At 47.6% G+C, this 25219-nt stretch overlaps 1 protein-coding gene across 2 annotated transcripts in view; it reads right to left on the bottom strand.

Moving 5' to 3' along the window:
- The window catches only part of EIF4E3 (eukaryotic translation initiation factor 4E family member 3), a 40234-nt gene extending 22181 nt beyond the window's left edge, over nt 1-18053 (bottom strand). Inside the window, exons 1-2 of one of the 2 annotated variants that reach the window (XM_082702002.1) lie at nt 17906-18053; nt 1080-1152 (exon numbers count right to left, since the gene is read on the bottom strand). Coding sequence is in view for 1 of the 2 variants with exons in the window: in XM_082702003.1 (XP_082558129.1) it covers nt 1080-1152; nt 14683-14861 (252 nt within the window). In the remaining variant the exon portion in view is untranslated. Of the gene's footprint in view, nt 1-1079; nt 1153-14682; nt 14939-17905 lie in introns of those variants that run through there. The other variant, XM_082702003.1, reaches the window with a different exon arrangement.
- Nucleotides 18054-25219: the final 7166 nt, after the last annotated feature.

Below are 25219 nucleotides of genomic sequence, written 5' to 3'. Positions count from 1 at the left end.
GGCCATGCATGGCACCTTACCATCAGATTTTGGGGACCACAGAAAACTGAGAGTATCAAATTTTCTGAAACAGAGAGTGGGAGAAGTTCTGAAAAAAAGGAACTTTGTGCTAGTTCTAAATGTCCAGCGGCATTAAAAGATTTAGAGACACAACAGGAACATGTTAAATTGGGCCCTTCTAGAACATTCTAAACATAGAGTCACTGCAAGTAGACAGCAGCCTTAAATCCTTATTCTGTCTATAACGGTGCATTAACCTCAAAAAGGGGGACATACTTGACAGACTTTAAAAGACACACTTTTAAAGAAAATGGAAATGTGATCAACTAAATAAATCAGGTTTTTCAGAAATCTTCTTCAGAAGGGTTGGTTAGAGAAAGAATGGCCAGGACTAAGAGCTTCCAGGTGTTGAGAAGCTACAGTGTATCAGGTATCCTGCTAGGCACAGTACCTTACTCTTCCTGACTACTCCAGAGAGAGGTACTCGTGTTATACCCACTTTACAGAAATTAAAGGTGTTGATACTTGCTTAATTTAGAATAATGGAAGCTAAACGGGAAGTAGGAAACAGGCTTGAGACCTTCCACTTTCATGCTCAACCCGCATTCCGATTCTGCTCTTCCCGTGTGACCTGTAGCCTTAGGGAAGCCTACAGGGGGGATGCTACTGCATCTCAGAGAAGGGAAACAGAGCTCAGAGCTCAGAGAGGGAGTAGCTGCACTGGCATCTGCAGTCAAATGCTCTACCACTGAGCTCTACCCCCTGCACTGGCATCTGAATGGGGACACAGATTCATGAAAGGACACATCACAGTGTGCTCCTCTCGAGGAGGTACAAAATATTTAGGCAGTTACTATGTTTTAGTAGGTCCCCAGGAGAAGAGCAGGCCACCTGGATATGGGCTCAACCAGCCTCTGGGTTACATCTAGTTAAGCACAGAGCCACCAAAAGACCTGAGAGCTGACCGGGGGACAGAACACCGGGTGGGGACTGCCTGCCAAGCGGCCGTTTTTCTGGCTGGAAGATCAAATGTCCCCCATATACTGTGTTCACTGGGTACATCCATTTCCGGATCTTACCTGCACTGTCTGAACTGTGTAGATTTTCTTCAGATTCAAGGCACACTCAGCGGCTGTGGCACCAGGAAGGGATCTAAGGAAACAGAAATAAAGAGCAAAGACACAAGCAAAACAAGGAGTCAATGTTCATGAAGTCAGTCTGCAGGTTTTCATACAAATTAGGTCTGAAACCACAGCAGCAGACATTTCTGGGATGTGATTTAGAATTTAAAATGTGAAATTCCTACTCTGTGAAGTAGGAAGCAAGCATATTTATTTGGTGGGAAAAATAAAAAAGTAAATGTATGTAAAAAAGATATTGGAAACTTTTAAAAATCACATTTTAAAAAATACTAAACCTTTTTAAAAAATCACATTTTTAAAAAAATACTATAATAACCTTGTAATAACCAAGCCTTTTTCTAGGACTTTGGATGTGAAACTGTGCCCAGAGTACAGGTGACTGAAATCATAGGCTCTTGGCCCAGTGACATGTTTGAAAAAACTTGTTAGTTCTCTGGTGGTAAATATTCAGGAACTCTTAAGAAACAGAGTAACTTTTTGCCAACTTTAAGAAAACATGATTACTAAAAGTCAACTTTAGTTTCACCTGAAATTTGCATATATTTCCCCAACATGTGCTTTCAGAAAAACTCAGTTATTTTCTCGGGCTGATTTAATTAGTTCTGGGGAATTCTGTGGTCAGAATACATTAATCTTTAGTTTGCCATACGGTCCACTAGATGGCAACATACGACAGGTTTATTCAGCGGAAAGCTTGGGCGCTAGGGACAGGCCTTACCCCAGCACCATTCCTGGGTTTAGGGGCAACGTAACAAGGTCTCATCAGTCCTTAGAAGCAGAGTCTCATTTCTTGCTACCTTTTCCTTTTTCCTATATTGAACTAGCAGTTCTTGCTCAAGACTGTCGGGACCCAGAAATGTCTGGGCAAAGGGGAATATTCACCTCTCAATTAATACTTGAAAGCCCTGTGTCCGGTGGCGAGGTGGGAAATGAAGCTTGCGGAGAGAACATTCTGGCTCACAGTCAACCCGGAATCTATAAACTGGAACTATGGACCAGTGTTCCCTGGTGTCTACATGGAACAGAAAAGTGTCCTTCTGAATACAGTTCCCTGGCTTCAAGGTCACTAAGGAAGTATAAGTGTGGACTAGTTTGAGGGCAAACAAAGGAGCCTGTTAAGTTGGTGATGTGATAAATCAAAGCTACCCTAATGCATGGGCTTCCAATTCTTTTCCAGTTGTTCATAAATGTGCTGGACATTAAAAAAAAAAAAAAAGGCAAATCCACAATAACCAGCGTGATCGCATTTTCTTGCTAGACCTGAAGCCTAATACAACTATGCTGAAGAGAGTGGTGAAGAGTGAGATATTCGGTCAGCATCTAGCTAGGACAGTGCCCGGCCCCAGATGAATCCATCAGTCCACAGAGATTGCCTTGACATGATTAAGTATTAACCTACTATTTAATGCAGGTTTTTATACTGGTTTTGGTTTCGATTATAAAATGATTGGGTGAAAAAAAAACCCCACTAAACAGACCTTGAACTTTTTTTCTGGATAGATTTTCACATGAAAAATCTTTCCCTTTTACAAGAAAATCTATTGGCATTTATTCCAATGCTGATTTTTTTCCCCCCTTTGGGAAGTTTAGCTGACCTCTCCACCAGAAATGCCCAGCAAGACATCCCTGCATCACCCAAAGCACACAGGAGAGCAAAGAGAGAGCTCCTTCACTAACAGGATGGAAGTTTGTTGGGATCCAAAGGAAAGAAATGTACTTTGCCTTTCTTTCATTTTTAAAACAGCATATTTCTAAGTTTTACTATTTTTTAAAGTCACACTTCCATGTGTAACGTGTAGAACTTGAGTATTTGAATGTTCGCCTCAGACAGCATTCTATCAACTTAACACAATGCGAGGATAACACCATTTAGCCTGGAAAAAGTTTCTGATGAACATGTGTTTTCTCTGCCTCTTTTTAAATGCCTCTGTCTCTATATTCTGATCTTTTAATTCTATTCCAGTGGAGGAGAAAATTGTACAAAATCATTTAGGGCCCCTCGGTTTCAATTTTTTTTTTTTTTTTTAAAGAAGCCTAGTTTCCAGAGTCCAAGCAAGGGCTCTAGAATAAGACGAGAAGGCAGCACCGTCTGTGTGAGATGACAGTATGAGGGCTGGTGTGCAGTGACTCCATTCCCACTGGTGTGCTAAACGTTCTACCTCCTTTACGGCATTGAACCCTGGCCACCCAGCTTTCAGAGAATCGCCTTTCTGGGGCCGCCGAGGAGAGAAGCTTCCCGCTAAAACAGATCACCCTCCATGATGGGTCTATTCTGATTAGCGTGTTGTGATGTGAAGGTATGGGCATTTGAAGGAAATACATCAGCTCCTCTGTATTCTGGTTTCCTAAGTTCTTCACAGGGAAGTTTGGGTTCTGGGGTCTCAAGGGTTTCTTGCAGCTGCTGGACAGTTTTAAGGCTCTCCAGGTTTCAAAGTAAGGAAACAACGGCGCTGGAACTTCTGATCGTACTTGGTGGCTGGCTTGGCCAGCGCGAGGAAGGACATTCTTCCGTGAGCCAAGTCCGATCCTGACAGTCCTTGAAAAATCACGCTGTGCCTAAACCTCAGGCCCGCCCTAGGACATCTTTAACAAGCAGAACTGGACCATAGCCACAAAATCAATTTTAACAGGGTAAACAGGCTGAGATTTTAAAATCATCTGTCTTGTAAACAGGTCAGTCCGACTGAACTCACTGGTTCAAAGTTGAACCAGAAGCTGTAGTGTCTACGGTTACTGTTTCTTAAAGTAGCAAAACAGGCTGCTCGTGCCAGAGCTGTAGTGCTGGGCAGACCGCCCCACACCCCCTCCTCCCCGTTACTCTGAAAGAGAGCTCTACCAACCGGAACATAAATGTTGGCCATGGACTTTGAGGAGAGACACAGTTTTACTCGTCTCACATATACAGGCTACTCTCCTATCTTTTAAAAGTCTTTTTATTCCATTCATGTTACAAACAGAAACCTCCCAACAGAAACCCAACCCAGCCCTTGCTCTGCAGCCAAAGGTGTTTATCTGGGCATGATCTTGCCCCCCAGGGTGACATATGGTGGTAATATTTGGAGACATTTCCTGTCATCATACCTGAGGGGGATACCAGGGGCATCTAGTGGGTAGAAGGCACAGGACAGCCCCACAACAACGAATTATCTAGTCCAAAAGGTCACCAGAGTCAACGCCAAGAAACCCTGACACAGACACGTAACAAAGAGTCTCTGAGGATTTATGATTTATGTAATCCACAAAGATTCAGTGCACACCTCTTTCAGCTGATGGGGCTATATCAGTGGTCACTCTAGACAAAGTCCATGTCCTCATGGAGTTCTAGAACTAGCCCCACTGCTTTCTGAATTCCCCAGTCCCCCAGAAGAAAAGCAACTCTGATCAGATCCCCTCTTCTTCACCCAGAAGGGAGGAGATGGGAGATAAAGCTGTGAGAGGGGCATATGTATCAATGACGACCCTTCCTAGAAGGACACATAGTCCGACTGGTGGCTAATCACAGAACCAAGGAATCAGGACCTGTTTGCACATCTCTGAATTCTATGCCGCCTTCTCCCAGCACGCAGCTACAGGTGAGGAACCCTCAGTGAGACAATAAATGTTCCCTGGGTGGATCAGATTAAGGAGTTGGAAGTGTCTGCCAGGAGTCTTTCCTTTGATTTAGTGAAATCAATGTAATAATGGGATCCTTTTATAGAGGGTTTGCTTATGCAGTCTCTAATCGTACAGCAACCCCGTCAAGTTGCTATCATCATCCCCACTTTACTAATTAGGAAACTGAGGTGCACAGAGGCTTTTTAAGTAGAAAAATCTGGGTTCTTTCCCTGGTCTAACTCTGATGCCCATGATCTTCCATAAGGAGAAGTAAAAACCCAGCAGTCACTGTCATCATGGGAGGGTCACCCACGGCAAATCTTAGGGCAAATCCCTTTCTCATCCCTTTTTAGGTTATCTACTCTCTCCTTGGACCCACTCTGGCCTGTCATTCTTCCACCGCCATCCACCAGGCCACGCTGCTGGAAGGGGGCGGGCGCAGAGATGCGGAGATGCAGGGCGGACTTGGAGGCTACCAGAACCCCTGGCATTAATGACATCCCAAAACATCATATAAGAGACACAATTCAGTAAGAACACACATACAGGTCATCATCTTCTGGGGCTAGGTATGAGAAGAAGACACCTTTAGCAAACAAAAGCTACAAATGAGCTACAGCAGGAAGGTAGGAAAGCAGAAGGGTTAAGAGGATGGCCCTTGGAACCCATGGATTTGCATTCAAGCTCCAGTTCTGCCAACTCCCAGCTATGTGGCAAGCCTGACCCTCTCTGGCCCCCACTTCCCCTTTTTGAGAACATGGTCTCTATGACACTCATTGCTTTGCCACTTAGATGACATGAGTGAATGCTCTACAAAGCATTTACCCAATATCTGGCATCTAATAAGCCATTGTTGCTAACATCACCATCGTATCATCACCATCAGAGGCAGAGAACCAGGAAGAGATAAGAGAGCAATAAGAATTAAGAGACACTGAACACATTTTCTAATCTGTGGGGCAGCCAGTAAGAATCCCAAGAAATCTGTGGGAGTTACACACAGAGCTGAGAAACTCCTAGATTCCTTCCTCAGAAAAGAAAGCCCATCAGGTGCCAGTATCTCAGGGCTCAAGGCCGGGACTACCCTGACAGCTATTTCCACTTGGACTTGGCTAATCCAGAAGTTGTGATGGTTATGGCAGAAGTGGGAGGGGATCCTTCCAGGTCTGCCAAGTAGATGATGGGTGCACAGGTAAGAGGGGACGTCTTAATGCTGCATATGACCCACACCGCCCACCCAGCTTTACATGATGTCTGTGCATCTTCAAATGCATAACAAAATAACAGGAAATGCATCTCAAGGCTCTTTATGTAAAATTGGTTAAAATTTCATTTGGGGAGTTAGGAGAAAGCAGACAGTCTCATAAGTCTGGACCAACTGTTCTACTTAAATGGTTTCTAGGCACCTAAGCACCACTTCATGCAAAAATTAATGTGTTACTTACAAATTGTCTTTATCTGTTCATTAAAGCAGGTCCCCGAGATTCTCACAACACAGAACACTTTCAGCTCAGTTTAAGTTTGCAGTGCTTCAAAGCATTTTATCCTCTCTCTTATTCTAGAAATACATACCGAGACTCCAATAATTGAAAATAAAGAAAGAAAGAAACAACCCTGTGTATCCTGTGTTCCGTGCATGCACAATCTCACTCCATCCTCATTCAAACACCATGAGGCAAATACTGGTTGGCGTTTCCATTCTGCAGATAAGCAAATGCAGTCTGAGGGTGGTGACCCACCAGAGACACAGAGTTGGCTAGGGGTAGACCTGGGACTTGAACCACAGGTGGTGGGAAGCCTTGCTCGAAGTTACCAGCCTAGACGGATCACTTATTCCATGACCCCTCCTCTGCTTGGTGCCATGAATTCAGCTCTGCACCAAGCAGTCTCAAATCCTCTGCAGCTTGCAATTCTTGTATCTCCCTGTATTACGAATGGGCCTTCTCCCCTCAACCCCACAGGCACCCTTAAAGATATGGCTGCTACAGGGTGCCTGGGTGGCTCAGTGGGTTAAGCCTCTGCCTTTGGCTCAGGTCATGATCTCAGGGTCCTGTGATCGAATCCCGCATCGAGCTCTCTGCTCAGCTGGGAGCCTGCTCCCCTCTCTCTCTGCCTGCCTCTGTCTACTTGTGATCTTTCTCTGTCAAATAAATAAATAAAATCTGAAAAAAAAAAAAAGAAGATATGTCTGCTACAGGTGAGCAAGGCTCATGAATAATTCGTGGAGACCGAAGCCCTGGTAAATACCCAAGGAAGTGATCGTCACCGCTGCCTGGCTAGCTCTTGACAGGCCGAGGCACCACTTACCAGTGACCTGGACACCTGGAAATGCTTCTTACACAGAGAAGAAGCTGGAAAGGTTTCTCCCCAAATCCTGCCTGCATCCTTGCCAAAGTGTGCTCGGCCAACAGGTAGCATCATCTGGTGTGAGAGCTACAGCATCTCCAGGCCCATGAGACACCTGCTGAATCCTATGTGATTTGTGTATATACTGAAGTATATACATCTAAATCAAGTCACCAGAAAAAATGCTAACAACCTGGCAAGTAAAAGCTAATGAACTATAGATAGCATCATCAAAAACACATAAAAATCACTTTTCTCACAGACGTGTCATCGCCCAAAGAGACGATCAAGATGAGGCCATCAATAAATGTGAAGGACAAGGGGCGCCTGGGTGGCTCAGTGGGTTAAGCCGCTGCCTTCAGCTCAGGTCATGATCTCAGGGTCCTGGGATCGAGTCCCACGTCGGGCTCTCTGCTCAGCAGGGAGCCTGCTTCCTTCTCTCTCTCTCTCTCTGCCTGCCTCTCAGTGTACTTGTAATTTCTGTCAAATAAAATAAATAAAATCTTAAAAAAAAAATGTGAAGGACAATCCTACCCAGGTTCTTAAATATGGGAAGGGTCTCTTCTTTGAAAATTGTGAAGCAGGGAGTCCTTGGCTTAACTGTTTCCCGTGCAGTGGGAGCTTGGTTTCCTCATCTGTGAAATTCGGTGGTGGGCCCAGATTACCCATCAAGTCCCACGCAGCTTCCTTATTTCAGAATGTGGAACGTGGGAGAACTGTGTTGCGTGCACTGTTCATAGTCACAGGGAAGTGGTGTTCGGCAGGGTGAGGGACACCAGTGCTTGGGGTCACGCAGTCCTTAGCTCCAATCCTGTTTCCACTATGTTAGCTGTGTGACCTTGGTCAAGTGGCTGCTCCCAGCCTCAATTTTCTCACATGTAAAACGTGGCTGGTATGTCCTACTTCAGTATTGTGAGGACTCGTGGGGAATTGTGTACAACACCCAGGGTCATACCTAGCAGGGACAGCGCATGCCCCATGCACGCGCACGCGCACACACACACACACACACACACATATGACAGATGTTGTTTGAAGAAATGAATACGGACAACGTTCCACCTCAGTGACACCTGCGTCTGAGCCAAGAGTACGGCTTTCATCTGAGAGGGAAACTTTAAAGCCAGAGGGATGTGTCTCCTGAAAGCCCGTCTAGGTGAATGTGCTCACATCAGACTCAGCCGTCAGAGGGAAAATCTGTAGAGGCTCAGTTCTGTGATGGAGAGCATCCCTCGGAGATCATGCGCTCCATTACTGCTGATTGCATTTTAATTACTTTTAGATAGATCTGTGGCTTGTGGCCATTGCCGCTTCCTGTTTGAGAGTCACACGCAAAAAAATGGTCCCAGCCATATTATTAACATTTAATAAGGGATCTACTGAAACACACTTCATAATCTAAATGCTTTATTTTTTGCATGTTTAGCTCATTTTCACTTTTCCAGGCTTCCTTATATTTTCATTCCCAGCCTATAAGCTCCTTGACACGAGCCACTAGGACTCTTTTCCTTTTGCCAGATAATTAATCCCTTGGTACACAGAGGTTGGGTGCAAGAGAGGTGACAGCAAACTGAGGCCAGGTTCTGGACTGTCACCCTGCCAGACCATTAAGGTCCTGCCAGCTGTCTTAGGTTTGAAAATAAGGAAATGGCATCTGTAATATTAAAGGAAAGAAAATAGATTTTTTGAGCAGCTAGTACCAGGGGAGGACTGGTAACTTTTCTGAGGGTGTTTAAGGCCTCCAGGCCCAACGGCAGGAAGCCAGCCAGCACTGCCGCACAGGAGGAGAGGCTGTGGGCCCCCGAGGCAGAGCCTTTCCCTGACCTATGTGAACACCATTCCCCACTTCCAGAAAGTAAAATCCTGGGCTATAAGAAAGTCTGTGGGTTCAGAAAGGCAAAAATGGGGGCAACAGATGCAGATGCCAGCCGGTGTTTCCCTGTCAACTTCTACATCCTTCTACGTGGTCTTCTACCCTCACCCGGTCCCAACAGGCCGCTCTGTGAATGAGGATGGTTTTGGGATCCTCTCTATCAAGCCTGGCCTGGCACCCCATATCAGATTGACTATTATGGAGCACCCCACGGCGATGTGTGTGAAAGCATCACACCGTGAAAGGGGTCTCCCTCTGGAACGTGGTACCTCCCAGGACATTCCACTGATGCCGTGGAAACATGTGGTATGAGAGGCATCCCTCCTGGGAGGCCCAGGACCACGCTGTCGTAGTGTTTGCATTCTTGGCAGCGAGAGCAGCGATGGACAAGTCAACAGGCTCCACTGACCTGATCGATAAAGAGAGCACTAGTTCTCCAGGGGTGATGCGTAAGACGCTTGCTCCAAACGTGCAGTCCACCCCCGAGGTCTGAGAGAGCGGGTCCTGGGCAAGGCTGGGAGCTGACACTTGAAAAGGCCCAGCCGGGTGGTTCAGATGTGGGTGGTGAGGGATGACCGTGAGGAACACTGGTTGGGTAGAGGCGAACCCTGAGGGGGGGGTTGGTGGGGGACATATGTGACTGGCCTACCTTTGTGACTAAAGACACAAGAACACAAATACTCTCTAAGCACCTTCTGTGTGTACTATGAAGTCTACTCTGGGGAGTCAGGCATGAGGCAGTCCGAGTCTCATGGTCAAGAGGGAGGGACAGGGGACCCACCAATGATCCTTAATACAAATATGGCCTGTAAAAACGTGCGGTAGGAGTGCAGACGGGGTGGGCTCAATCCTGCTTGGGTCAAAGGCTGTTAAGGGCAATCTTTGCAAGGCCTTGAAGGATGCCCAACAGCTTTTCAGGTAGACAAAGGGCAGAAGCGCATCCCAAGCACAAATGACATCAGGAGACAAATCTCAGAAGCTGGCAAGTCCATGGCATATGCAGGAAAAGGCCACAAGTCCACTGTTAGCAGAGACTGGACACACTGAGTGGTATTCTGGAGTTGGGGACATATAGAGGATGAGGCTTAGAAAAAAAAAAGTGAGTTTCAAGTTAAAAATAGCAATATAGAAGTTTGTAGCATGATCTGAAGGTTGTGGGTTTTAGGTTTTGTTTTTGTTTCTAAGCTGGGGAGTGCTCTTTTCAAATTAGAGTGGCCCATTTCTAAAACAAACACCACAACAAAACCGGATCAGAGCTGCTCTGGTAAAAGTAGGGGTGGAGATCCAGAACTCTACCTGCCGGGAGCGCACAAGCCCACAAGAGAGGCATGCTTGCTTAGGTGGTGGGAGACAGAGTCACAATACACAGCTGTGGCAAAGGAGAAAGGCGGGGAGTTTTGGAATGACAGGACCAGGAGGAGGTTAGAAGGCAGAAGGCTAAGCCCTGGCAGCTGGTGGGGGAAGAGGGGGTAGGGTAGGGAGTGTGTGTGTGTGTGTGGGGGGGGGGAGGGCAGGGATGCTGGGAGGAGGGAAGAGCTTAGGAGCAGGCAGGACCAGTCTACCTGAGGCCAGAGAGCGGAGGTGCCTAGGGAGCAGGCACAGGGAGAGGAGGGGATGGCTTAGGCTTGGAGCAGGTTTTCCAACAGGGGATCAAACCTCTGAAGCACAGAGCCAGACGGAGTAGTGGACTCAAGAGAGAAGAGGATTTGGTTAAAGGAAATTCCAACTCCGAAAAATGTGTTGGATGGTGGCACTGCTAGCCGGCACGTGGTAGACAGGATGTCCAGAGCTCAGGAGAGCGGTCAGGCTAAGGATGCAGGTTTACAAATGATACTTGGAGTAAGATGAACCACCATGGGAGAAGGAGAAGTCACTAGGAGCAGAATTCCACAGCCCCGAACCCTTCAGTGTGGGGTGACTTTGTGCCACGGCCTGGTCCAGGAGGAGAGGGCAGAATGATGCAGAAAGAAGCCTGTGAAGTGGACGTTCCAGTGAGAGAAGGCAGACAGACACAGAATCCCATATGGAGAAAATAAGTGGGGTCAGGGGCACGGGGAGTGTGTGTCAGGATGTGCGTGCCGTTTCTGTCTCAGTGGTTAGGGCAGGCCTTGTGAGAAGATGACATCTGGGCAGAGACCAGAAGGGGAAGAAAGTGCAGTCCTAGCAGATGGTAGAAGTTAGAGCATTCCAGGCAGGAGGGACTGTTGGTGGTCAAGGCCCATGCTTGGGATGACGGAGAAATAGCTAGAAGGGTAGAAGGGAGAGGGAAGGGGGGGGGGGGACTGGGATGGGGGGGGCAAGGCACACGAGGCAGGGACAGGAAATGCTGCAGAGTCTCGCAGGCAGTTGTAAGTACTTTGGCTTCTGCTCTGAGTGAAGAGGAGAGCAGAGAAGTGACAGGCCTTAACTTGGGTATTACTTCAGCTGCTGCGATGGGAAGGGACCGTAGGTGGCAAGGGGAGAAGCAGGGAGAACACACTCCCACAGCGGTCCAGGTGGGAGAGGCTGTGAGGCTCAGGTCCAGGATGCAGGCGGTGAGACCGCGCTGGATTCTGGACACCCTTGCATGGTAGAATCAACAGCCTCTGTGCAGAGTGGGTGCCGGAGAGGGAGAAGGAATGGGGAAGGGGAGGAAGGGGAGAGTCACAGAGGTCACCACGATCTGGAGGCTGAGCAACCAGATGGAAGGAGTGACTGCGAACTGCTATGATCTGAGATGGGACAGATGGAAGAAGGCAAATTTGGGAGAGAAGCTGAAGAGGTGGTTTGACATGTGCTGAGTTTGGATGTGTATTAGACATCCATATGGACACAGAGAGGAGGAGACGCATGCACAAGTATAAAATTGTGGGAAATCACCAGCGCACCAGGGGAACTGAACGCCTTGTAACTGAATGCTGTCGCTGGTGTGGCTGGGGACCAGAGGCCTGAGGACTGAGTGCTGTGGATAAAACTGAGGAAAGGGGGTCACCACTCAGAGACATGCAACCAAGAGCAGCTTCCAAGACCAAGACAGGATTAGGTTTTCGGTATCTTCATTCTATATCCCCATTCAAAATCATACCCCAAATGCTTGCATTCTAAGCCATACAGTCCAAATAACACAGAGACATGGGTTTACTGGAATTTGCTATCGAAAATGCAAGTAACTCTACTTAAGGGGCTCTCCGTTTCATCCAGCAGGGGAAATGAGTTCAGGTTGCTGGCTTCCTAACACTAAGTTCAGACAAGCTGCTCCAGGGACTGTTGGGGGTGGGGGTAATGGGCGAACTTCAGGTAACAATGTTACTTATCAATATTAATTAGGCACTTATTCTAGGCTGGGCACCCATGTTGGTGTTTTATATTCATCCATTAATCCTCAGAACAACCCCTGGGAGAGAGAACCTATGAATATCCTCATTTTACAGACAATGAAGCTGAGGCTTAGTGGGGGTAGATCACTTGTCTCTGGTCACAAAGTAGACTGAAAGGGAGGACAGGGCAGATGTATGTGCCAAAGGAGAGTTTTAGGGATGAGAAGGCCTCTGGATGCTGTGGAACTCAAAACTGATGCCCTTGGTGGCAGACACCACCTACGCTGGGGGTTGGGGGAGGGGGAGACTTCCTTGGAGGGCTCTCCTGAGAGCCTTATTACTCTCTCTAGAATCTTGTTTCCCTAGGGGGAAAAAGTTATAAACAGAACTTCTAGAACACAATGTGTTCATAACCCCGAGGGAACGGGGCCAGCTGACATAAATGTAATGGACTCCCAGAGAAGTGGAAACAGCATCAGTAAAAGCTATGGGATGATTGATCAGGCAAAATGAATTCAAATGAGCAATGCTGGAAGTAATTTCTAGATCAATCTAATTATTTCTATTCCAAATGTGGACAATGTGGCAATAACATTTCGTTGGATTACTGGCTTTCAGAGAACAAAAATACCCAAATGCATACGAGGAAAGCTGGAGTTTGTGTCTTCATTGAAGTTACTGTATTCTTATCCTGAAAGATACCAGATATTCTTAAAAAGTTGTGTGTTGTTATGCGGCATTAAAATCTTGGACCATTCTTAAAATGATGTGCCTTTAGGTAGACTAATTTTTGAGCCTTTAAAAAGAAACTCTCTTGATACTTGTTTCCACCAGGCAACAATCTCCACAAGTTAGAACATTAGACTAGAGGCCCCAGGTTTAAGGTCTTGAAAACAGATACTTAGCAACAATAGTTATAGCACACCTTTGAAAACAAAGACACATGATTTCATTCTGCTCATGTTAGCCAAAACCACTCCTACTATGACAGTAAAATGCTTTCTTAGCATCCCATAATGAAAGTGAAAATGTTTCAGACAAGGAGACTCTTTGTATCTACCCCACCCCCAACTTCTTCGGGTCCCGGAAGAGACCGCTGCTCCAAGTGTCAGTTCTTATAGATTCTTATAGATGGGTGCTAATTCCAACAAGAAGAAAGAAATGAACTTAACTTCCTTAAAAGGATGATTATCACTTTTAAAAAATCTTGCAAGAACTTTATGTGAGGCTTTTAAAGACCAGATTTGGGTCTATTAAGTAAATTTCGTAGAAGACAGTCATATACCTTTCTTCCAAACATTTAACCACAGTTGCAGTGTCATCAAAATTTCCATAAGCTTTTGGGACAACCTTGAGGTGTCCTCTTTGTGGACCCACAGGGTAATGGATACTAAGAAGGGCTTTGCATTCATGCATTTATTCATTTATCAAAATTTTCTTGTGCTCCTACTATGTGCCAGGCACGGTTCTAGGTGCTGGGATATAGCAAGTGTCAAAAACGAAGGCCCTGATCATTGAGTTTCAACCAAGGGGAAAATACTGAGGGACTTTCTGAAAAGTCCCGAGACAGGACAGTCCTGTCCCTGAGACAGACTGAAAATAAACAGATTCATACATAATACTATGTGGCAGCATTAAGCATAACAGGAAAACAAGACAGGGCAGGGGAATACAGCATGACTGCAAGATGGGGGTGTGCTAATTTAGACACAGCCGTCAGGGAGGCGTTTCTGAGGAGATGGCACCTGAGCTGTCCCCTGAGAAAGCTATAATCGTCCCCACTTTATTGACAAAGTGAGGTATCGCTCACCAGTGAATTCCCAGCGTCTAGAAGGCGTGTGGCTGCACAGTAAATTGTCAAGAAAACCCCCGCCCAGTGTTTGAGAAAGAATGCCAAGAGGTGTCCGTGGCAGTTTCGGGGGCGGGGGGGGGGCGCGGAGTGGAGGCCCCGCCGGGCCGTAATCCAGCCGCCCCGCACACTTCCCAGGGGGCCGGCCCACTTCCCCGAGCGCTGTCACAGCGGAGGTCGGAGGAGCCCCGCGGGGCCGCCAGGACAGCAGCGCTCTCCCCGCTCTCCGCCGAGGACCCGGCGACCCCCGGCCGGCCCATCTCCCAGCGCCCGGCCAGGACGGCCGCCCGCGGGCACGCTTCCTCTGATGGAAATAACGAGGGAAAGTGCTGCCGAAACTTTCGGGGCTGCGCCTGTGCCCTCCCGGCCCGGGGCGAGGCCGCCAAACGCTCGCTCGCCCCGGCCCGGCCCCGGGCTCCCGAGCCGGCTCCGCGCGAGTCCTGGGCGCGCGGGCGGCCGCGGCGCGGGGCCGGGGCTCGGGCCCCGGGCGGCGCCGAGACAAAGCGGCGGCGCTGGCCGGGCGGGCGCACGGCGGCGGCGGCGGGGTCGGGGCCGGACGCGGCGGGCCCCGCGCCCCCTCACCTGTCGAGCCAGAAGGTCCAGGGCGAGTGCAGCGGGACCTCTCCCGGCTCGGGCCGCAGCGCCGACAGCTGCTGCAGGCCGAGCGGCGGCGCGGCGTTGGCGGCGTTGGCGGCGGCGGCGCGGGGCCCCGGCGGCTCCCGGGCCCGGGCGGGGGGCACGGCGGCCGGGGGCATCGCCATTTTCTCCGCCCCGCCTGCGAGGCCGGCGGACGCGCGGACCGCGGGGCGAGCGGCGGCTGAGTCACCCCGGCCCCCGCCCGCCCGCCCCGGCGCGGCCGCCCCGCCCCGCCCCGCGCGCGCCCCGCCCCGCCCCGGGCCCGCCGCCCGCCTGGCCTGGGAGCCGCGCCGCCAGACCGAAGCCGGCCGACCCGCGGCGGGGCCCGGTTGGCACGGACCCGGACCCGGACCCGGACCCGGCGGGCGGCGGACCGACGGCTGGCCGGCCGGCCCGGGGGAGGGCAGAGCTGCAGCCGGGCACGGATGAGCGGACTCCGGGGGGTCGGGGACACAGGGCCGGCCGGAGAGAGGGGGCTGGTTCTGCAGCCAGCCCGGAGGCCGGGGGGCGGGGGTGGGGGTGGACGGGCGGGTTTCGGAAAGATGGATGGACCAGCGGACGGCGTTTCAGACGCACGTGGTGGGAGGGGAGGACGGGTGCGTGTTAATACCAGCGGTCTGAGGACGGGTGCGGAAGCCGGCAGACGGCTGGAGGAGGACGGAGGGATGGAAGGGCAGATGGAAGCACAGTTGGATGCGACGGAGAGATGGCAAGGGGAACCGCTGGCCAAATGGATGAAGAGAATGGAATGCCCGAGAGCGCCCGAAGGGAGGGCCAGGCAGACACAAGCCAGGAGCCACTGACTTGGGCATGAGGTTGTGATAGGTCAGTTTTGCGTTCCTCAGGGTGAGCACATGTCCTAACTCAGCTAGTTTCAAGGGAACACAGCTCCCATCCCGCCCTTTTCAGGGCCGCCAGGCGTCCATGGTAAGGGACTAAGTCTGGCCCGGAGTGTGGCAGAGTTCAGAGGAAGGTTCCCAAAGTCAGCCCAAGTCCCCAGACTTGCCCCAAAGCACCTGCAAGGAAAGAGGAAACCGGGCCCTCTTGAACACAGAACCCTCTGCTCTCTGAACTTCTGAAGACAGAGGAAATCCCTGTGGCTGTAAGATTCCTGGGTCCAAAGAAAGAGGAATCCTCTTGGCACCGCTCCTTGGGGGCTGTGAACACATGTCATAACTGGCATGGGCATGGATGCCCTCTTGAAGCTCGAATTTCGGTTAGCCCCTTCCTTCCTGTAGCAGCTGTGGATGGAGAGTTCCATCGTCTCAGATTTTCTACCTGACCTAGCAAGCTCTTAGCTTGAGCATTCACTGGGATGGACTAGAGCAGGAGCTGTAGACCAGATAGGTTCAAGGATTGCAAATGCCTATTGTGAAGCCCAAGGTAGGTGCCTTGCCTAAAAGGTATTCAAGTTCAGATAAAATGACAAGCTAAATGAGACCAATGCTTTGTGATCTCTGCTTCAAACATACTTTATATACAACATATGATGCTGAAAGCATTGACATACTAATAAAATCCTCTGGCTCTGAGATCCCAGGCTCCTTTTGGTTAGATACAGGGTTTTTTTGTTTGTGTGCTTTTTCCCTTTTACTTTTTTCCAAGAAAAAGCATATGTGGTATTGTTTAGTCTGTTCTGAGTATATTAATTCATTTAATCCTAACAGCAATCCAGTGAGGAAAGGACTATTTTATGGATGAAGAATGCAGAAGGTAAATTAATCCCAAAGTCACACTGCTAATAAGTGATATAACTGGGGTAGAACCCAGAGTCTAGGTTTTTAACTGCCAGGCTCTACTGCCTCTCTAAGTGGAGAATGAACAGGTCCACATAGTAAAAATAAGGCAGTGAATAGTAAGTCTCCCTCCCACCCAAGGCTATCAATCTTCCTGCCCAGAGGAAACCACTGTTAACAGTTTCCTTCCGGAAAAATGCAAGTAGGCACATGAAAGTGTGTATCTAGATACAGAAATTGTATACCTATCTGTATCTTTTATAAGAGAAATAGAAGCATCTTATACCACTGCTGCACCTCCTTATGTACTTAACATTATGTATTTGAAGATCTTCTTTTTTCCATATCAAAAAATATACCTTTACTTCAAGGGCTACAAAACAATCCATTGTAAAGAAATAATGTAATCTAATTCACTAGCCCTCAAGACTTATGTGGTTCAGTCATTTTCCTTTATAAATAATGCTATCATAAGCATTTTTATATTCAGTGTTTTTCTTCAGCTGCCCAAGTTTATTTCAGAATAAGTTAGGAGAAGTAGAATTTTGGTCTGCATTAAAAAAATTTGACACATATTGCTAAGTTATGGTGCAAAGTGGGTACATGGATTTCTATATAACTGATTTAGAAGTAATGGTTGATTCTGAAGTTATGTTTATTAAGTGATAGTTATCTTCATAAAATTCTGAGGTAGGGAGGGACTTTTTGCCTTCTAATTAGATAAAGACTTGCCAAATTGTCTAGTCTAGTTTCTTACTTCTGTCCTTCAACAATACTGTTGACAACAAAGGGTTAGCTTAAAAGTTTTATCTGCAGTTTCTCAAAGAGACTAAGTACCACATGATAAATTACTTCCAGAATTTACAACAAGGATCTGTCTGGCAATTTTTCCTTATTAAATAACAATTATGTACCTCCCTCTTTTTGCTTTGGCTTCCAGGATGCTCAGAATTACCTCTGATGCCTAATCAGAACATTGGTAATAACCAATGAAGCAGCATCAGTATTTTTATATTAACTTACTCCAATATTTATTTTAATGACCTAACTGCACATGTGCATCTTACACTGTGAACTCCGCAGATCCATTTTGGAAGGAGGTGATGTACAAAAGCATAAAATTTAAATGGCCTTAAGATTAATAAAATAGGTCAGGCAACGAGGCTAGGATGAGAGGCAAGCAGAGAACAATGGGCCTAATTTTCATCCCCTTCCTGTTTGAAATGTGTAAGAGACTTAACTATTGTTACTGCTCTTCAGACTCCTCCTTAGAAGATAAAAAATTAGGAAAATTCCCCCTCCTCTTCCCCCACTTCACAACTGAACAGCAGGAATTAGAAATTCAGGGTAAAAAGGAAATGTGGAGATTATCGCAGTGAGCCCCCCATTTTACAAATGAGGAGACTGAGGCCCAGAGAGGTGAGGTGACTTACCCGAGGCCACAGCTCTGGGAAATGACAGAGGCAGGACTAGAATGCAAGTAGCTTGAGATCCAGGCCAACGTGCTCTCCCACTGGGTAATGCGCACCTCAGACGACTTGGGGTAGCAGGAGGGAGGAAGAGAAGGTGACCCCACAGCCCCTAGCAACGAAAACAACAAAAAGGACTTGAGGCATTCATAAATAATTAAGCAATTAGCTGCAGCAGCTACTCCCCTCCCCTCTAGTATCCAGTCACCAAGGCAACTTGGGCAGGGTGCCTGCTGGTTGCCTAGTAACAATGTGGTCTGCTCCCTTGACATGCTCCCTAGGCATCAAAGGATTTGAGAGCTAAGAAGAGCCTTAGAGGGGGGTCCCTATTCCAACACCTTCATTTTCCATATGGGGAAGGAGAGGCTCAGAGAAGCCGAGTAACCTGCCCAAGGTCACACAGCTATTCAGAGACACAACTAGACTGCATTTCCAGTTGCTTTCCATTGCACTAGGGATGCCCTGGGGACGCTGCAGATGGAGGAGAGATCTTTCCACCGTTCCTAGAAGAATGAGAAAGTAAGAGCAAGCCAGCCAGCAAGCACGAGACAGAGACCTTGAGCTCTCATATGCAATTAGCAGGAGCTGGTAATCCCATCAGCCCAACTTCCATCGTCACCATGGCAACATGGGTGAGGCGGGTACTGGTTGCCTAGGAACCAGTGGTCCTCTCTCTACACTCTCATCCAGCTCCCTGGGAGTCACAGGAATAGTAGAATATTGGAGCTAGAAGGGAAGGCAGGCATCCTAACTCTGTTCTGCCTTTGACTAATGAGGAAGCTGAGATGTGGGGGCACTGTGCAAGGTCACACAGCCACACAGCTAGCTAGTGACAGGGACTCATTGTTGGCCGGCCAGCCTTTCTTGAATTCCCTCAATTTGCTGTTCCTGTCATAAAACTATGGGATGGAAAACTTCACTCAGGGAAGTCAAAACACAGGAGGAGAAGGGCTAGTGGTTCCCTGGAGGCACCTCTACCGCCCATCAAAATGGCGGCAGTGTCGCATACAACGCCTGCACACAGAGCAGACGAGGGGCACTATGCACGTAGTTCAAGGCAGTGTTTCTCAAGTCAGCAAGCCTGGGTCAAAACCCAGCAGCTCTCCCCAGACCTAGTAAACCTCTTGTCCCTCTATGGCTCAGTCTCTACATCTAAGGCACATGCATCTTGACATTCCCTGTCTCTTAAGTCATCGCCAGGAGTAAACGAGCAAACACCCATGTACCAAGTGTACAGTAAAGGTGCACTAATCCTAGGTACTCATTTATTGTACATTCAGTAAATATTTGTTGCATGTCTGCTACGCAAATGTCACTGTTCTAGGCTCTTGAAATTCATTAGTGAGCAATACAGACAAAAGAAATCCCCGTCTCACTGAGCTTACTTTCCAGTGGAATGAATATAGATGTATGTGTGTGTGTGTGTGTGTATAAATGAATATATATAAACACAAACACTTAAATATATATGTATATACACATACATGCATTATATATATATTTAAATGTTTATTGAATGGGCGGCGGAACTCATTGCCAATATGCTATGTTTACATTACCAGGCTCCTTCTCTAAGACTGAGAAGTTTCCTGTTTACAGGGTGTGATGCTATAAATACGCAGGCCTGTCTTCTCTGTGGGAACTCCCGGTTTCCTTTCTTTTAAAAGCGCTGAATAAAAAGGAAAGCAGTAGCCACTAGATGGCAGACCTCAGTCTCTCAAGATTCAGGGGACAAGGAGGCCCAGGCCGTGCTGAAGCTTCCAGCAGAGGCCCCCAGGTGGGGCCCGGAGGAGGCGGGCTAGGGGCGGGGCGGGAGCACGAGGAGGAGGTTTGAAACAGCTCTGGGGCACTGAGGGTGTCGCGGGAGGCTATGAGGTGGTTTAAGAGTTACTGCTTTAGTGAGACCCGAAGCCTGCTTTAACCAAGATCCCGCCACGGGTAAGCTGTGTGACCTCGGTCATTTATTAACCTTGCTGAATGCCAGATTTCTCACTCCACAGGCTGCTGTGAGGCAAGTAGGAGAAAACAGGTTTGTTATGCACCTCGTAAGCTGCACACAGGAAAAGCTCGACCCATTTTCCTTGTCTAGAATCCAGAAGACCCCTGAGGGTCTGGCTTAGAGCCACAAGGACAAGGGAAAGGGGTAAACGAAATAGCATTTGTTGAGAATTTGCGATGAGGACACTGATGTCCTTGCAACCACTGCGCCTGGAAAAGGGGACATCAAGTTTCCGCAGACGCACCCTCCACATCCACAGCTGCCTAACAGCCACGCGGTCCTGGTTCTGCTCTTCCTGCAGCGCCTGCATTGGTTTTCCTTCCTTTTTCCCACCAATAACGTCCACTCCCAGTCCTCACCTCCTGAGTTCTGGCCAATCACGACACGCTTCTGACCAGTCTCCCTGCTTCCAGCACTTGCCCTTCCAACCCAGGGCCAGACAGTAGTCTCAGCCGTTGTCTCCAATGCACCGATTCAATCGTGCCTAACGTGCTTCGCCAGCTTCCTATTGGCTCTGACCATCTCTTTCCGGTTGCAAAAAGGGCTCAGGGTCTTCTAGAGGCTTCCTGCCTTTCCAGCCACATAGCTGCACTTGCCCCATTCCTCACAGCTTCTCTGCAGCCTCGAGGCATCTACACAAGCAGTTTCCTCTGCTGAACGGACCCGGTCTCTGCTCTGCATGACTAGCTTCTTCTTCCACCCTGGCCTCCTGCGCAGGGGCTGCCCCACCACCCAGCTCCAGAGCAGGTCCTCATCCCCACTGATGCCCACCCGAACTTGCGTCATAGCTGCACGGATCTACTGCCCATCTCCCACCCCAGGACATCTGGTCCAAGGGGACCAGCCCCTGGTACACAGCCTAGGTCTGGCCACGTGGATGGCACATCGCCAAGGTCTGTGAAGGAAAAGAACTGGGTATACAACAGCTGCTGGTTGAAAGGAACAGTCAGTGAATCTGTTTCCCAATGTCTAATCTTTCTCCTCTGCCGGTTTATCCTTTCTGAGGATGGTATATTACTCTTCATAAAAAGCACCTTTTCCCCGCTGCTTCTTTGCTCAACCTGCAGGGCTGCCTCTCTCCCACAGGCTGAAGTCTGCAAATCCAGTCTAGCATTTGCAGTCTTCCTACTCCAGCCACCTTTCCGAATACATTTGCAAGTATATTTCCAAATATATTCCATTATATATACACATACCTAAATTTGCATATACTTGAAGATATATTAATATATTTCCAACATATGTATATGTATTAACATAGAGCAAGTATATGTATTTTGAGATATATATATATATATATATATAATCTGTATTTGGATGCATCGTCTTCTCCTTGCTGCATCTTCAACTCTGCCAGGGCAGGAGATCTCGAAGGCAGGCCTGCGAGCTCCTCCCACTGCCCCCCCCCGCCCCGGGCCGTGCCTCCCCACTTCCTTGTGCAGCGTCTGGCACATGGGGGACTCGACTTGATGTGATCCATGTACTCCCCTCTCAGTAAACCTACTGTATGCACTCTCATCTTCCCACTTTTCCCTGAGCCTTCTCTTCTCTGCTCACCCAAATTCTCCATCCTTCAAGGGCCAGGGTAAGTTCTGTCACAGGAGCTCCGTGACCAAACAAAACTCCAGAAAGGGGCAAGATAGCTAGGGTTCTGGAGGCATGGCTGAGCAGGAGCCCAAGCCCCTTACCATGGCCTGCTTTGCCTTAGGAAAGAAGTCCCAAAGACTTCAGGAACATTGGTTCTGTGGCCCAAGAATTCAGGTTAAGGGATCTTTGTTGTGACTGCACAGTAGTTCACTGACTGGAAGAACAACAATTCATCTAGCTGTGAAAATTAATACAGGAAACCTCATGTAAAATGGAGTCAGGAGGCCAGAGGAAGCTCTCAGCACTACCACTGTGGCTAACTGCATACCAAACAGGAAGAGACGTACATTGCAAGCCAATACACCCACCTTCACCACTACCCCAGCAGGAGGAAGGCTTTCCTTCTCCTCCTCCAGCAACAGCCCAGCTCCTGAGATGCAGTCACAACTCAGCCAATGGAAAGTCTCTATACTCTGAGCTCCCAGTGGACTCTAGTGGATTTTTGTTTTTTAACAGCCTGCCAGCTTCCCCCTTTCTTCCAGAGGAGAGTGCTCCTCTCCTTTGTTCTCTGGACTTGCCAGTGGTTTGGCCGCAATTGGCTTCTACTGGATTCCAGTTCTCTGTTACTTCTGAATAAGTAACTGGAGGTTTCATATCTAAGGTTAACATAACCCACTCCTACTGCTGGCATGCAGACTGTTACCAAGGTTTGTCCCCATTATGTGCAACACTGCAGCAAGTGTAATTCTCTGCAAATCAGTGGCTCCCTATCACAGACTAGTTATCCAAGCTCCCCTGGCCTCTCAATCAACCAAAGCTGTGAGGATGCTCAGGGTGGAGAATGCACCTGAAAAAGGAAAGCCAGCAGGCTTCAGCTTGGTCTTTGGAAATGTTTTAAAGGGAAGGAGAGATGGTCAGTAGAGGGGTAACGTGATCAGAAGAAGACCTCCAAGTGTGTGTTGGAGCCCACAATTAACAGCTGTGTGATCTGGGACAAATCTATCAACCTCTCTGAGTCTTCTTTCTCACCAATTGAAAAAATGCGTGGACTATTAATACTGGCTTCCCAGTGCTGCCTGGAGGTGAGGTCCTCCACGAGCCACAAAATGCCACACAGTCACTGGCTCTTGTTTCCTTATTACAATTCCCAGCAGAGCTAACGTGACAGCCTCTAGGCTACCTGGATACAGGTGTTCTTCTTGGCACTCTTTGGAGATTGAAAGAAGAGTGTATAGAACCAGCCATCCCAGTTTGTCTGAGACTGTCCCAATTTCAGCAACATACATCCTAGAACTACCCACCTCCCAACCCGTCCTGGGCGATCCAGAAGCCTTGGTCACACCAGGAGCATGTCCACAGAGTACTTGGTGGCCCGCATGCAAGCAGGAGGCCTCCAGTCCCCACTGCAAGGTGACGCTTGGCTTGCGCGGTGGGGTAAGTCCGCAGAAAGCTGCTTACTTCTTCATAGTGAAGAGGTTCTTCAGGGATAAGATCGGATTTTGTGCCTTCACTTACGGTTCACTTAGGGGAAGCTTGTGCAAGCCTGTACTCTTGAGAAAGGCACTGTGCTTTCCAAAGCTTCATTTTTTTAAAAAAAGATTTTATTTATTTATTTGACAGAGATCACAAGTAGGCAGAGAGGCAGGCAGAGAGGCAGGCAGAGGGTGAGGAAGGGAAGCAGGCTCCCCCGCCAAGCAGAGTATTTTAAAGATTCCTCGTGTACTGAATATACAACAAATATCTGGATAATGAATCTATGATTAAAACATTCATTAAAGTGAATATTAAAATATTTTACAAGTCATTTTCTTCTTAAGAGCTGAGTCCTCTAAAATTTGCAAAGCTATTATCAATTGATGGGCAATTAGAAAAGGAAAATAAAGCAAGTTTGGAGTAAAGCCATATTATTTGTTTCCCCCCCAAAATTGGAATTGCATAAAATTTTCAGAACTGCAACTACTGAGCAAAGTGCAACATTAGGAATCAAAATTTGGAAACAGAATTTGAGGTCAAAGAAATCTCTGTAGCTACTCAATCTCTTTCCATTAGCCAAGTGCTAGAATTGCGTATTCCCAATACATAGAGATATTGTGATTTTTTTTTTCCTTTTTTCCTGTTGGCTTTCATTTTTTACATATTATGCACATGACATTAAGTTGCGTGGTATGGTTATCTTTAACAATTCCTTAGTTTTGGGGCACCACGCTGGTTCAGGGACTACTGATCTCAGGGTTGAAAATATATATATATATGTAAATATATAAATACTCAGGGGTGCCTGGGTGGCTCAGACGGTTAAGCGGTTAAGCGTCTGCCTTCAGCTCAGGTGATGATCCCAGGGTCCTGGGCTCAGCAGGCCCCCTGCTCAACGAGGAGAGGAGTTGGCTTCTCCCTCTGCCCCTCCTCCCACCACTCTGTTCTCTCTGGCTCACTGTGTTCTCTCTCTCTCTCTAACAAAATCTTTTAAAAATGTGGCTTCTAATGGGAGCTATGATAAACCTGGTACCCCACAGACCACTGTGCACATGTGTTTTGGGTCACAAATATTTATTATCATTGAGCACGATCTTGGAGATCGCTAAGAATCACTTCTGTCCTTTCAAAACCTTCCAGGTCCCTCAGAACTAAACTCCGAATTATCCTAACTTGGAGTTAACTCTCTATCATTCCTAAAATGCCCTTAAAAGGGCCCTAAAGGGGTCATTCTTTCTTGCCTTATGGAAAAATATTTCATATGACATGAAACATCATCTTGTCCATAAAATATAGTACTATCTTTTTCATGTTTTGCACAAGCATAGTTTAATGATGCAAATAATCTCCTATCGTTCGTTCTGAGGGAAAATCATTAATAAAACCATACTCCTTGCAAGAATCAAAATTCAGCACTAAGAGGGCACAGACCACGCATAAAGGCAAGACCTAAGTTCATAGTGAGGAAACAAGCCTAATGATTATAGTGTCCAGATGGCAATGAGTAACCGAGTCATTCTCTCAAATCAAATAGCATCTTAATAAGTTGTTACATCACCCGGTTGATTTGATTTAACTGGAGAATGTCAGAAAACGAGTACAACCTACAGCAATATCATTTCCTGGGTTCATTAGTGGCCTGGGAATCCTCTCCTTTTATTCTGAAGGTGGAGTTACCTCCCCACCCCACCCCCCAATGATCTTTGGGTTTGTTTCTTTCAAAAGCAGCCCATGTTAAGAAGAGACATACCCCTAAACTGGAATTAAATAACTGGAATTAAAAAACTGGAATCCCAGTGTCTGGTCAAATCTTCTCTCAAAGAAAGAATTCAAACACTTCTTTTACTAGGCAAGCTGGTAAGTACAAGTTGTCATGGAAACAGAATGTATTCAAATTATACGAGAAATGACGTTCTTCATCTAACTAGGTGTTCATCTCCTCTAAATGGGGAGAAATTGTTGTCGCTGAAATCCATTATATTTCTTTCAAATCTGCATTAAAAACAATCATTTCCTTTATCTTATATAGAAATACACAGACACAATACCTCACTCTCATAAAAGGGAGAATTAAAATTACTTGCAAAGGAACTGGTGCGTAAATAAAAAGACATAAAATGAAAATGAATCCCCTGATATAAATCTCCTGACACATAGTGAAGGGGTGGGAGGAGGGAAACCAGAGAATATAATACATCCTTCACCTGCAATGGGACTTA

Source organism: Mustela nivalis (assembly GCF_964662115.1).
Source record: "Mustela nivalis genome assembly, chromosome: 1".
NCBI classification, from domain to species: domain Eukaryota; kingdom Metazoa; phylum Chordata; class Mammalia; order Carnivora; family Mustelidae; genus Mustela; species Mustela nivalis.
The sequence above is the reverse complement of the archived record's forward strand: the minus strand, read 5'-3'. Positions and strand labels throughout refer to the sequence as shown.